We start from the raw sequence: 14,318 nt of genomic DNA, 5'->3' as shown, positions 1-14,318 counted from the left end.
AAGCACAATTTGAGCTGCAGATCGATAAATCTATACATGATGTAGAGCCAGTCTGAATGTGATAATGAGTAGGTTCACCAGTATTTAAAACAGTAATGTCCTCCTGCTCCAAAATAGATGAAATTAGATTTCCTTTCTGATTTGAGGTAACGTCACCCCATAATGGGTGATGAGCATTAAAGTCACCCATAATAACGAATGGCTGAGGTAACTGTTGAATAAGATTCGACAGACTATCTTTGGTTATATTAGTATTTGGTGGTAGATATAGGGAGCGGACTGTATATCTGCGATTCAAGCTGGCTTGTATCGCAACAGCTTGCAATCGAGACTGAAGAGGGATGGGAACATGAGGTATATCTTTACGGATATACAACATGCTTCCCCCCATGGATACCAATATCTGGATCATATGTAGTATGGTATTCTATGAAGTCTTTAGGGCATGGGGTGAATAAGTCTAACATTTTTTCTTGTAAGGAAATAATATTAGGTTGCTGGTCATGGATTAGCAGTTTCAATTCCTCATATTTGGCTCTTAGTCCCTGACAATTCCATTGGAGCAGAGTGAACTTATTTATGGTTCAGGGAATGTTGGGTGGTGTCGTTACCCGACTTCTTGTTCTTAGATTGTGGGACTGAATGTGTTCTGGGTGGCAATGAAACACCGGAAGCACAGTTCAGTATATTGGGAAAAATTAGAAAAAGGCACGAACACAAAAAAACACATGCAGCAGGCGTCAGAGCCACAAGGAGACTGAGGTGACGCCAACATTCCCGCCAAAACTGCCCAAGCCAAGCCTTGCAGGCATCCGATAAAAATGATAAATACAACAACACTACTGAAATTAATACATACCGTATTACCATTGGCAATGGTAATACGGTGTTCACCACTTTAGATTTAAAAGCAGGTTTTTGGCAGATACCCCTGGAGGAGAAGTCTCGTAAGATCACGGCCTTCTCGACTCCCAATGGGCACTATGAATGGCTTCGTTGCCCCATGGGTTTGCGGAATGCTCCTTTGACTTGCCAGCATTTAGTTAATTCTGTATTTCATGGCTTAATTGGGAATGGACTTTTTGTTTACCTGGATGATTTGATTCTTATTTCCAAAGATGTGGAGAGCCACTTTTCTAAGTTGTCCATGGTCTTGCAACGGTTTGCTGAAGCTGGGTTAAAACTCAACTTAACCAAGTGTTCCTTTTTCAAGGCTAGTATCCAGTTTCTAGGTCATGTTGTAGACAAACATGGTATCCATACCACTGGTGAAAAGATCAAGGCAGTCAGAGACTTCCCTGTACCGAAGTCGGTTGAAAATGTACGGTCCTTCCTTGGACTTGCAGGATACTATCGTGCATTCATTAAAGGCTTTGCTTCAATTGCTTCCCCTCTCACTCGCCTTCTCAAGAAGGACTCTTCCTTCCAATGGCGTGATGTCCATCAGACAAGTTTTGATTCTTTGAAGCTTGCTCTTACTGAAGCACCTGTATTGGCTTTCCCTGATTATAGTATCCCCTTTACTATTTGTACAGATGCTTCTGGTACAGGTATTGGAGCTGTACTCATGCAACAAGTAGATGGATGTAGACCTCATGTTATTGCATATGCTAGTCGCATTCTTAACAAGCCTGAGTCCCGTTACTCTGTTACTCATTTAGAGGCCCTGGCTGTGGTGTGGGCTTTAAAGCATTTCCGTGATATCATTTTTGGATATCCTATTACAGTCTACACGGACCACACTGCTGTCACTCAGCTTTTTCAAGGAAAGAATCTGTCAGGTCGCCTAGCCAGATGGTTCCTCACGACTGAGGAATTCAATCCAACCCTAAAGCATGTCCCCGGGCGGGCTAATCATGTTGCTGATGCACTTTCACTGAATATCCCACCGCTGCCACCATATATGTTCTGGTGGCAATGAAACACCGGAAGCACAGTTCAATATATTGGGAAAAATTAGAAAAAGGCACGAACACACAAAAATACGTGCAGCAGGCGTCAGAGCCACAAGGAGACTGAGGTGACGCCAACATTCCCGCCAAAACTGCCCAAGCCAAGCCTTGCGGGCATCCGATAAAAATGATAAATACAACAACACTACTGAAATTAATACATACAATATCACACTAATATAAATAAAATATACAACATTACAATATAAATATATACACGTCGTGCCAACACAAATGGACCTCAGCTTTAATTGGAAGTTTTGGTGGTTTAGATGATTGAACTCCAGGTTTAATTTTAGTAGGACCTTCTTTAGGTCTACCAGTGGTGGCAGAACTTCCCTGTGGCCCCACAGGTACAGGGGGAGGGACTGGCACTTTCTCTATAGGTACAGAAGGATCTCCTGTTGATCCTTCTAGGCTGAGGGAAAGGTTTCCCACTCCCCTCTCAGGGGTGGGAAGAGGGCCACTATCTGGGCCCTTGGGTGATGGTGTAGGGCCCCCCATGGCCCCAATATGGGAAGAGTTGTTAGATGGCATTTTGGATAGAGCTGTTGTAGAATCTCTATTCTGAATTTTGCCACTTGGGCAATCCAAAGAGTCTGAACTCTGTGTTCGCTTATTGCAAGTTAGTTGGTCAACTGATCGATTGGTTGATTGTTTGCACTTTATCTGGTGTGACTGATCAGTCTCCATTTTATCCGTATTAGGCTGTGTTTTAGTGGTGAGGTGGCCTGTAGGCTGTAATTTGTTGCCAAGGGCTTCTGAGTATGTCTTAGTATCGGGTTTTGATGAATCAAGCACTTTTCTTCTTGCTTCAAGTAGCTCATACGTTCTCTGACCTTTATATTTAGGTTTGTTTTTCTAGTATATATTTTTCACAAGATCTAGAGGAAGCTGGGTGCTCTTCATGACAATTAAGACACTTCGATGTTTTTGTACATTCTCCATGTTCGCTTTCACTGCAACTGACACATATCGGTGGTGTTCCTGCTAATTTCTTGTGACATGTGGTGAATATATGACCAAACATTTGGCAGTGGTAACATCTTCTTGGTGAAGGTATATATGGTCTAACCTTCAGTTTATACCAAGCAGCAGATATTGATGATGGAAGATTAAGCAGGTAAAATGTCAAGATTATTAGAGGTCGGTCTACAAAAGTGCCATTTTCTTTTCGTTTCATCTGGCTAACACTTGAAACGTGTTGGGATTTCAACTCTGTTAAGAGCTTTTCTTCAGAAAACCTCAGCAGTTCCTTGGAGTAGACAACTCCTCTACACTGGTTGAGTGTCTTGTGAGGGGTACAATCTGCCTCATGCCCAGCAACTTTTCCAATGTTCAGCAATCTTGAGCTCTCTTCTGGAGAGTTAACCTCTATCAGAAGTGATCCACTACTTTGGGGGATGATTTTGGGTTCCCTGCCAATACATTGGATAATTTCTCTATGGGCATCAAAAATGTCTAAAGAGTCAATAGGGTTGCCATTGAGCATGGATAAAGTTAAATATTTATTATAATGGGACTCAAAAATCCCAGGCAAAACTTCCAATTGTCCTCGTGGATTAGTTAGAGGGGGAAAGACTTTTCTTTATTCTTATTTTTCCGCTGTGGTTTAGCAGAATAGGGTTCCAGTGTGATGAAAGACTGTGGACTTTCATCTCTAGAACCAGTAGAGGCCTTGCTCATATCCTTGGTCATGCATAGGTCATCAATGTTAGGAGAGTTTTCTCTTATGGGTTTGTCTTGACCACAGTGAGGGTGACCTTACTGGGGGCAGTTCCCCAGTCAGGTGGTTATGAGGCAAACTATGTTTGGGGCACCTTTTCTAGCCCCCTCCCCATGTGGGGTGAGCAGAGTGAATCCTGAGTAGGGCTGCTCAGTCATGTGGGTAGCTACCGAACCATGCTGTTGCCTCAATCCCAATACGAGAGCGATTTATCTTGCCCACACCACCTATGTGTAGTTCGTGACTAGGGGCTTCCAGAGATCACCTTCTCCTGTCCCCATTGTCACTAGCCATCGCCATAGGGCTTTCTTTAGGGTGATTATGGATGGAGGGTTGATTTGACGTTTGCTCGTGAAGGATTTCATCTTGTGAGGTCATCAACAAAAGGTCAATTCTGACAGAAGAAGAAGGGAAAAACTGAAAATAGTAGGAGGATTGAAAGTTGGTTGCTCTTGGTCTGGGTGCTCAGAACTGGCCTTAGTAGCGTGGTTGTACCTGCCAGGGTGTGTGATTTCCCTGCTACCTTCGCCCAGTTCTTCATCGCACCTCACAAGACCCACCACCACATCAAGGTAGCAAGCCGTCGGTGGGGATAAGAAAGAGATGGTTGGGCAGACTGTGCCTTCTTGGACTTACAAAGGGCTTTTGACAAAATACCACATAAAAAGCTACTAAGAAAAATTAAAACAATAGGTGGAATACAAAGAAAGCTATTGGAATGGATGAAAGATTTCTTGAATGGAAGAAAAATGAGGGTGGTACTTAGAGAACTACTTAGAGAAAAGAACTCAAATTGGGTAGATATGATAAGCGGAGTCCCCCAAGGCTCTGTATTGGCTGCAATGATGTTTGCTGTTTATATAAACAACATGGATGAAGGCATGGAATGTTATATGAACTTCTTTGCAGATAATGCAAAACTACTGAAGAGAGTAAGTACAGAAGAAAATTGAAAATCTTTTCAAGAAGACCTGGACAAAGTCTGAAAATGGAGTAAAAAGAATGAACTGAATTTCAACATTAAGAAATGTAGTATAATGGAATTTGGAAAAAAGTAAAAATAGAGTATCAGGTCAATATAAAATTGGTACAAAGGAAGTTATAAAAGTAAACTCAGAAAGGGACAGAGGAGTAATTATCTCAAACTACATGACACCAGATAAACATGTTAACAGAGTAGTTGGAGAAACTTATAACTTAATAAGATCAATGAAAGTGGCCTTTGACTACATGGATGAAGAAATGGTAAAGAAGATACTAGTTACACTGGTAAGATCAAAATTAGAATATGCAGCATCTCTATGGACACCTAGTACAAAAAAAAAAAATACAAAGAAACTAGAAAGAATTAAAAAAGCAATGACAAAGATGGCACCAACACTTTGCAAGTTGACATACAAAGATTGGACAAACTAAACTGCATGGGCTCCTAATCTCAGTGAGACACACCACAACACCCATCAAATCATACAAAACAAAGCCCTAAAAACAATTACAGGCTGCACAAATATAACACCTACAGACCACTTACACCATGAAACCAAAGTCCTCAAAGTCAAGGACCACCTCGACATGAGAGGCATACAAACACTTGCTGCAGCCACCACAAACACATCACACCCGCTACACTACATAGCAGAACACCCACACACACCAAGAAACATTAAAACAACACCCAAAGACCTATATCACACACAGATACTCTCTTCTCTTCCTCCACAACCACCAAATACCAGCCTCCGGAAACATATTCATAATCATATCACTCACCGCTCCATTAATACACTGAAAGACAACACACTGCTGCATGCCAGACCCCCTGATATCCACCCTTCTGAATCCTCTCTCCCACGAAAGGACAGAGTCCACCTGGCCAGACTGCGATGCGGCCACCACCCAGCACTTCTAAGCTACCAGAAGAGGCTGGATGACCACATTGTGAACAGCTGCCCAGGATGTAACACTTCACCCCATACCATACAACACATAATGGAAGACTGCATTATACACAATCATGCACGCAAACAACACAACATACACTCTATAAAGGATTTGTGGGAAAACCCAGTTTCGGCTGTGGCATTCCTTGGGGAGACAGGACTGCTCGGACAGACAGTCTAGGGAACGACAACAACAACAACAACAACTCTAGAACAAAGAAGAGAAAGAGGTGATTTGATAACCATCTACAGAATTATGAAAGGGATGGAAATTCTTGATAGGGATGACCTACTAAAATGGGATAGAAGAAATACAAGGACACAAGAAGAAACTTAAGAAAGACAGTTACAGAAGAGATCAGAAAAAAACAGCTTTCCATACAGAGTAATAGATACATGGAACAAGCTGAAAGAGGAAACAGAAAGTGCTAAAACTATAAATAATTTTAAGAAAGAACTGCAGGCGGAAAGATACAACTGCAGGTCACTACGAGCATAGCTCCTCCTGCAAAATACAACTAGGCACATACACATACATAAAATACATACACACATCCATACATACATATACCAAGGGCATTTTTCACCCTTACAAGGGAGGTAGCCAAAGTCAAAAGGCATAAATCCACTATCACCCATTTCATCCCAACACACTCCACTCCCATTCACCATCCCTCTTTTCTTAGCTCCTTCTGGATGACAGGTCATCCCTGCATCTTGCCCATTGCCCTGGATCAGAAACAATGCAGCAAGACACAACAATATACAATCAAGTAAATCGAATTAGTTAAACACACACACACATACAAAGACAGCCTATATCATCACCTAGGTCTTATGAGTTAATTAAGACCTTTTTCAATCATTCACCCCTCGGTCGAGTTCAATCTTCCAGCTATTCTGAGACCCATCAGTATAGTGGCATACTTTAAATAACTTATTTTAGCTAATGACATGGAACAGTGAACATCTGCATTAAGTGATCTACCAGAACAGAAGTCAGAAAGAAATATTTCCATGTTGCCCATCTCCAAAAGCACCACCCTCACTTCTACCTAGAACTGCAGCACTTAGGGTGCTCACTAGCCTTATGATATCTTTTATTCAACTTCAACTATCTTTCCATCTTTTCACATACAAACAGATGACATTTGACAAATATTGCTCTTTCTCCTTTAGCCAATGACATGGAAACAGTCCCACTATCAAACATTCCAAAGTTTCTTTCCAGAGACCCATGGGAGGGTATGATATGTGTTGTTGTCTGCCATGCCAATGTGGGCTTCCTATCTAAGAAACTCAAAGCAACAAACAATTGACTAATACAAGCTGACTCTATTCAACCAAGGGGAGATTCCTGGAGCACAAGAAATCTCCATTAATCAAGACCATCTTCATTAATGTGTAGCTGTTATGGAAAAGTTAAAGCTACACTTCACTTCAAATGTCTATCCAAACAAGTAATAGCCATACAATATTGCACATTTTCAAGTTTGACTTGAGTCACCACATAATCTTGGTGAACCATTTTACAAAATTTGAAACAAAAAGAAAAACATCTTATCTCACTTATGTCCCATTACTAAGACTGCTAAGAAGCTGTGTCAAATGAGAAGGTTCTGCCTGAGGACTGACCAATACACCCTTCTGAAGTAGTCGCAGCCATTCAATCTCCACTGAAGCCCACATTTTCAAGTTTGACTTAAGTCACCACATAATCTTGGTGAACAATTTTACAAAATTTGAAACAAAAAGAAAAACATCTTATCTCACTTACGTCCCATTACTAAGACTGCTAAGAAGCTGTGTCAAACGAGAAGGTTCTGCCTGGGGACTGACCAATACACCCTTCTGAAGTAGTCGCAGCCGTTCAATCTCCACTGAAGCCCACTGAAGTGTGGCCTTGGTGTCTACATATCCTCTATTACTGTTCTCCATGTTGTGCTCACAAGATGTCTTCAGGTGCAGTTAGTTGTCTGGAAATGATAAATCCTTGTACTCAAAATCAACATGACAATAATGCTGAGCAACATTTATACAAAATACTGTAATTTCTTCATGTACAACTTAGCCCACATGCTCTATGTAATCAAGACATTTTTACTTAATATCCCTTAATTTCACCAGTAGGTGTCTACATATCCTCTATTACTATTCTCCATGTTGTGCTCACAAGTTGTCTTCAGGTGCGGTTAGTTGTCTGGAAATAATAAATCCTTGTACTCAAAATCAACTTGACAACAATGCTGAGGAACATTTATATAAAATACTTTAATTTGTTCATGTACAAATTACTTCACATGTTCTATGTAATCAAGATTTTTACTTAATATCCCTTAATTTCACCAGTAGGTTTATAAAAGAAAAGGAAAAACTCATTATACTAAATACTGTATGGCTGATGCACAGGTTATAATAAGCTCATACTAATCAAAAGAAGGCTGAAGGGCTTGCTTTCAGTCTAAACATCAGTTAGTGAACTGAAGAGCATCCCAATTGGCTGGACTTAATCAGGTGTATTTTCAACCTTGTAAACACGTGGTTCAACCTTTCATTACGGAGAAAGCTACTATGTGGCGTTATTGATGCTAGGAACCAATGATCACACTGTATTGAGGATGATCATGGGCATACAGTAGATGAGGAAAAAATTCATTCCAATACTGAGAAAAAACAAGTTGACATAAACATAGAAATTTTCATTGACATCCAGTAGCTGTTGAAACTGAACAATATGTTGAATTTGTGAGGAAGAAATTCATTCCAGCACTAAGAAAACACAAGGAGTCAACATGAATCTGGTCATTTTTTTTTTTAGCAGAATTGGGCAACACCTCATTGCTTCTAATATATCCACAGAACACTTCTTTCATTGGCTAACACTTTCCCAAGGTCATTCCCCTCCAGTCAACAGTATTTTTGCATTTGTATGTATAACATTTTAGAGCAACAATCTACATACAATAAAGAATAATAATGAAATGCATAATTTTCATGTTATGTTCTATGGAGAGGAATTTGGTTTCTGTATGCAGTGATCTATTGGGATGTTAAGGTGCATCATGTTATTATTTCTAACACTTAATTTTGTGTAGTTTGTTAGATGTTTTGTTTTCTTGATTGTTTAGGAACCATGATGTGGAGGCATTTGTGTGGTTCTTAAGAACTGTTTATAGAATGTGATTATACTTTCCTTCTGTTAACCAAACCCCATGCTTATTGATTTCAGCATGTTTATTTGATTTTTTTATTTTTACTATCAACTGTGGGAGGTATTGCAGATATACAGGATAGAAAGAAAGCTTTTGGGAGCTGTCAAGAGTTTACAAAGGATTACAAAGGCGGAGCATGCCGACAGGAGACCTTTTAGTCCATATCTAGGTCGGATGCAAAAAAAAAAATCATATTAATAATAAAACAATAAATACATACATACATATACCAAGGCTTTTTCCCCCTTCCAAGGGAGGTAGCCAAAAAGGGAAAGGCATAAAAACACTCCCACCCATTTCATCCCTAAATACACTCCACACCCCTCCCACCCTTCCTCTCATCTGAGCACCTCCTGGATGACGGGTCATCGCTGCACCCTGCCCACCGCCCTGGGTCAGAAGCAGTGTCGCAAGACACAGTACATCCACAGCAAGGCCGCTTCATTTAATCGGCGACCCCCCCTCTCCGTCCCCCTTTGCATATAAGGCGAGGACGGGGAGAAATCCCTTCGGGCTGCGTCAAAATTTACTCACACATACTACCCCACCCCCCACCCCCCCGCCCATTCCTCCTCATGCAGTCACAACATCATCCATATACAACCATTCTCCACTCACCTCTGTCTTCCGTCCTCTCCCTTCCTTCCTCAACAAACATTCCCCTCTTCCCCAAAGCCCCCTTCACCCCATCCATCCACCTCATCCTAGGACGTCCCCTCATGTTCACTCCCTCCACATCTGCCTTCCATACCTCTTTTACTAGTCTTTCTTCACTCATTCTTTCCATGTGTCCAAACCATCCTAATATTCTTTCATCAACCCTATCTCCCAAATCCTTTTTCACCCCTGTTCTCCTCCTCACCTCCTCATTTCTCACTCTATCTAGCCTAGTAACCCCCACCATACTTCTCAGACACCTCATCTCAAACACATTCAAACTTCTTCTCTCTTCTTCTCTTATGTTCCACGTTTCTGCCCCATACAGTGCTGTTGGCACAATCACTCCTTCATACAGTCTCCTCTTCGCATCCATTCCCAAATGTCTATTCCTCATTACACTCTTTAAACCACCAAGGCATTTACTCGCTTCTCTCAATCTACATTCTACCTCCACCTTCACTCCACCTTTTCCTGCTACACTTCCACCCAAGTATCTAAAACTATCCACTTCCTCCAGTCGCTCTCCCTTAATGTTCACTTCCAGTCTACTGCCACTTTCACCCCTTGTACATCTCATCACCTTACTTTTACCCACATTTATCTTTAGCTTTCTTCTATCACATACTCTCCCAAACTCTGCCACCAGCTTCCTCAATCCCTCCTCTGACCCTGCCACAAGCGCAGTGTCGTCCGCAAACAACAGCTGGCTCACCTCCCACTTTTCTCCATTTTCTTTAACCATCTCCAATCCCTGACTCACTACCCTAGCATTCACCTCTCGCACCACCCCATCCATGTATAAGTTGAAAAGCCAGGGCGACATAACGCATCCTTGACGAAGTCCCACCTTTACTTCAAACCACTCACTCTCTCCATTTCTAATCCTAACACATGCTCTACTACTCTCATAAAAACTCTTGACAGCTCCCAAAAGCTTTCCTCCTATCCCATAAATCTGCATAACCTCCCACAGTGCCTTTCTCAAGGACCACCTCGACATGAGAGGCACACAAACACTTGCTGCAGCCACCACAAACACATCACACCCGCTACACTACATAGCAGAACACCCACACACACCAAGAAACATTAAAACTACACCCATAGACCTTTATTACACACAGATACTCTCTTCTCTTCCTCCACAACCACCAAATACCAGCCTCCGGAAACATATTCATAATCATATCACTCACCGCTCCATTAACACACTAAAAGTCAACACACTGCTGCATGCCAGACCCCCTGATATCCACCCTTCTGAATCCTCTCTCCCACGTAAGGACAGAGTCCACTTGGCCAGACTGCGATGCGGTCACCACCCAGCACTTCTAAGCTACCAGAAGAGGCTGGACGACCGTGTTGTGAACAGTTGCCCAGGATGTAACACTTCACCCCATACCATACAACACATAATGGAAGACTGCATTATACACAATCATGCACGCAAACAACACAACATACACTCTATAAAGGATTTGTGGGAAAACCCAGTTTCGGCTGTGGCCTTCCTTGGGGGGACGGGACTGCTCGGACAGACAGTCTAGGGAACGACAACAACAACAACAACAACAGTGCCTTTCTGTCTACCCTATCATAAGCCTTTTCCAGATCCATAAAAGCCCAAAAAACATCCTTCCCCTTTCCTATAGCTTTCTCACATATCTGTCTTACCACAAAGATCTGATCTACACAACCTCTACCCGTCCTAAATCCACACTGTTCCTCACCAATTACTCCTTCTGTTCCTCTCCTAATCCTCTCAATTAAGATCCTCCCATACGCCTTCCCTACTACACTCAACAGGCTAATCCCTCTGAAATTACTACATTCACACTTGTCCCCTTTTCCCTTGTAAAGAGGAACTATACAGGCACTACTCCAGTCCTCCGGTACTCTACCCTCTCTCCAGCAAACATTAAATAACCTCACCAACCAGTCCACCATCACTGAACCTCCCTTTTTCAGACATTCTGCATGACATCCATCCAGACCAGGTGCCTTACCTGCTTTCATCATCTTTACAACTGCCTTCACCTCATCCTTCCTTATTTCTCCTCCATTCTCCTCACTCATCACTCTCATTTTCTTCGCATTTCCCACTGCAGCTATCTTTCCTTCCCTATCCTCCTTCACATTCAGCAACTCCCTAAAATATTCTGCCCATCTTCCCCTCACTGCCATCTCTTCCATTATCAACTCTCCATCTGTACCTTTTACCTTTTCTTCCTTACTTGATTCGCCTCCTCTTCCTCTCTTAATTTCTTTCCAAAACATCTTTTTATTACTTTCAAAATTTTCTGTCATACTCCTACCCCATTTCACATCTGCTCTCCTCTTTGCCTCCTTTACCTTTTGCTTTACTTCTCTTTTCTTTTCTTTGTACGTCTCATACGACTCCCCTGTCCTCTTTTGTAACCAATCTGTGAATGCTCGCTTCTTCTCTTCTACAACCTTCTTTGTTTCCTCATCCCACCATTCACTACCCTTTCTTCTATTTCCCCCTGTCCTTCTTGTTCCACACACCATCCTTGCACACTTTAAGACTCCCTCCTTGAACCATCCCCATTCCTCCTCCACACCCATCTCTGCTCTATCCTTTACTCCCTCCCACTCCTCCTTCAGCTTCTTTTTGTACTCCTTCTCCTTTTCCTTTTCATTCAAGGAGTTCACTCTAAGAACCTCCCTACCTTTTGTCCCTTTCCTCCTTCTCCATCTATCCTCCACTCTCAGCTTACCTTCCACCAAAAAATGATCTGATATTCCCCCACCCTCTCCCCTTAGCACATGTGCTAAAACAATAAATAAAAACTATAATAATGTAAATAACAAATAAAATACATAAATAAATGCATAGGTATAGTTAAATAATAAACAAACAGGTAAATAGTAAATAATAATAAATTGACATATACATACATACAAATACCAAGGCTTTTTCCCCCTTACAAGGGAGGTAGCCAAAAAGGACAAGGCATAAAATCATTCCCACCCATTCCATCCCCGAAAACACTCCACACCCCTCCACCCTCCCTCTCATCTTAGCACCTCCTAGATGACGGGTCATCCCTGCACCCTGTCCACTGCCCTGGGTCAGAAGCAGTGTCGCAGGACACAGCACATCCACAGCAAGGCCGCTTCATTAAATTGGCGACCCCCCCTCTCCGTCCCCCCATATAAAGGAGAGGACGGGGAGAAATCCCTTCGGGCTGCGTCAAAATTTTTGCTCACACACACTACCTCACCCCCCATTCCCCCGTCCATTCCACCTCATGCATCACAACATTTTCCATATACAGGTACTCCTCGTTTAACGACGACAATTGGGACCAGCGCGCCGTCGTTAACCAAATTGGTCGTTAAGCGAAAGTGTATACATATACGTACATGTACTGTATGTACAATCTCCAGCAATACATGTATCTTTATTTTCGTGTATTTTCCCTCTTTTATACAGTACATTAAAGCTTTATTTACGGTGGTTAGGTTCCTAAAATTACCGCATATGACCAAATCCGCGTATGCTGACATTCCATATTGAATACAGGGGTATTTTTTTAGTTTCGACCATGGGCACATTATAGCAATAGAAAATTAATTATTAATTTTGTAAATTAAAATGTATCAACGTAATATGCAATTTTGTGCGTGGAAATGAAAGTAAAAAATACCTTGCTACAAGAAAATATGCTAATGAACGAAGTCGGTAGCATTGGCTCGGGACGCCATCTTGTCGTCTGCCAACGTCTCTCACGACGACGACAAGTCGACAACGAGGACAAACCGGATGACATTTAATTTGCAGGTAATGATTTATTAAACACAGGTTAGGTAGTTTAGTTTAGGTTAGACGAATTAATTTATCATCCTTTCATTTCTTCGACATCGGCATCTATCATAACAAACATGGTGTACCATTCGTCCAACATGACTTCGTTACTTACGAAATCTGTTTTAGCATTTTTTTTTCATTTCCGCTCACAAAATTGCATATTACGCTGATACATTATAATTTACAAAATTAATAATTAATTTTCTATTGTTATATTGCGCTCATGGTCGAAACTAAAAATTTACCACTACCGGTATACACTGTACCCCAGGTAGTTTTTGCAGCATGCAGGATGGTAATGTAGACCTAAGCTTCAGAACACTTTACCTCACAGCTAATATCCACCGTACAAGTTCATTTATATCATACAAATTTGCCTCAGCCAACTTAATTATCGTACACAATGTCGTAACTTCGGGAGATTTACGTTAAACGTCATAAAGCCCGTCGTTACTCCGAGTTGTCATTAACCGAGTAGGTCGTTAAACGAGGAGTACCTGTACAACCATTCTCCATTCACCCCTGTCTTCTGTCCTCTCCCGTCCTTCCTCAACAGACATTCCCCTCTTCCCCAAAGCCCCCTTCACCCCATCCATCCATCTCATCCTAGTACATACCCTCATGTTCACTCCCTCCACATCTGCCTTCCATACCTCCTTTACTAGTCTTTCATCACTCATTCTTTCCATGTGTCCAAACCATCCTAATACTCTTTCATCAACCCTATCTCCCAGCTCCCTTTCCACCCCTGTTCTCCTCCTCACCTCCTCATTTCTCACTCTATCAAGCCTAGTAACCCCCATCATACTTCTCAGACACTTCATCTCAAACATATTCAAGTTCCTTCTCTCTTCCTCTCTTATGTTCCATGTTTCTGCTCCATACAGTGCTGTTGGCACAATCACTCCTTCATACAGTCTCCTCTTAGCATCCATTCCCAAATTTCTATTCCTCATTACACTTTTTAAACCACCAAGGCATTTACTCGCTTCTCTC

At 41.8% G+C, this 14,318-nt stretch overlaps 1 protein-coding gene across 7 annotated transcripts in view; it reads right to left on the bottom strand.

Annotated features, from left to right (window-relative positions):
* Positions 1–14,318, bottom strand: part of LOC143022159 (uncharacterized) — a 242,939-nt gene that overhangs the window by 209,309 nt on the left and 19,312 nt on the right. For 5 of the 7 annotated variants that reach the window (XM_076180232.1, XM_076180227.1, XM_076180233.1 and 2 more), the window contains exon 2: positions 7,396–7,594. In XM_076180232.1, coding sequence (XP_076036347.1) covers positions 7,396–7,556 — 161 coding nt within the window. In that variant the 5' untranslated portion in view covers positions 7,557–7,594. Of the gene's footprint in view, positions 1–7,395; positions 7,595–7,722; positions 7,772–7,791; positions 7,819–14,318 lie in introns of those variants that run through there. The other 2 variants (XM_076180229.1, XM_076180231.1) reach the window with 2 other exon arrangements.

Source organism: Oratosquilla oratoria, chromosome 44, assembly GCF_046742065.1.
Source record: "Oratosquilla oratoria isolate Oo_2021 chromosome 44, ASM4674206v1, whole genome shotgun sequence".
Taxonomy (NCBI): Eukaryota; Metazoa; Arthropoda; class Malacostraca; order Stomatopoda; family Squillidae; genus Oratosquilla; species Oratosquilla oratoria.
The sequence above is the reverse complement of the archived record's forward strand: the minus strand, read 5'-3'. Positions and strand labels throughout refer to the sequence as shown.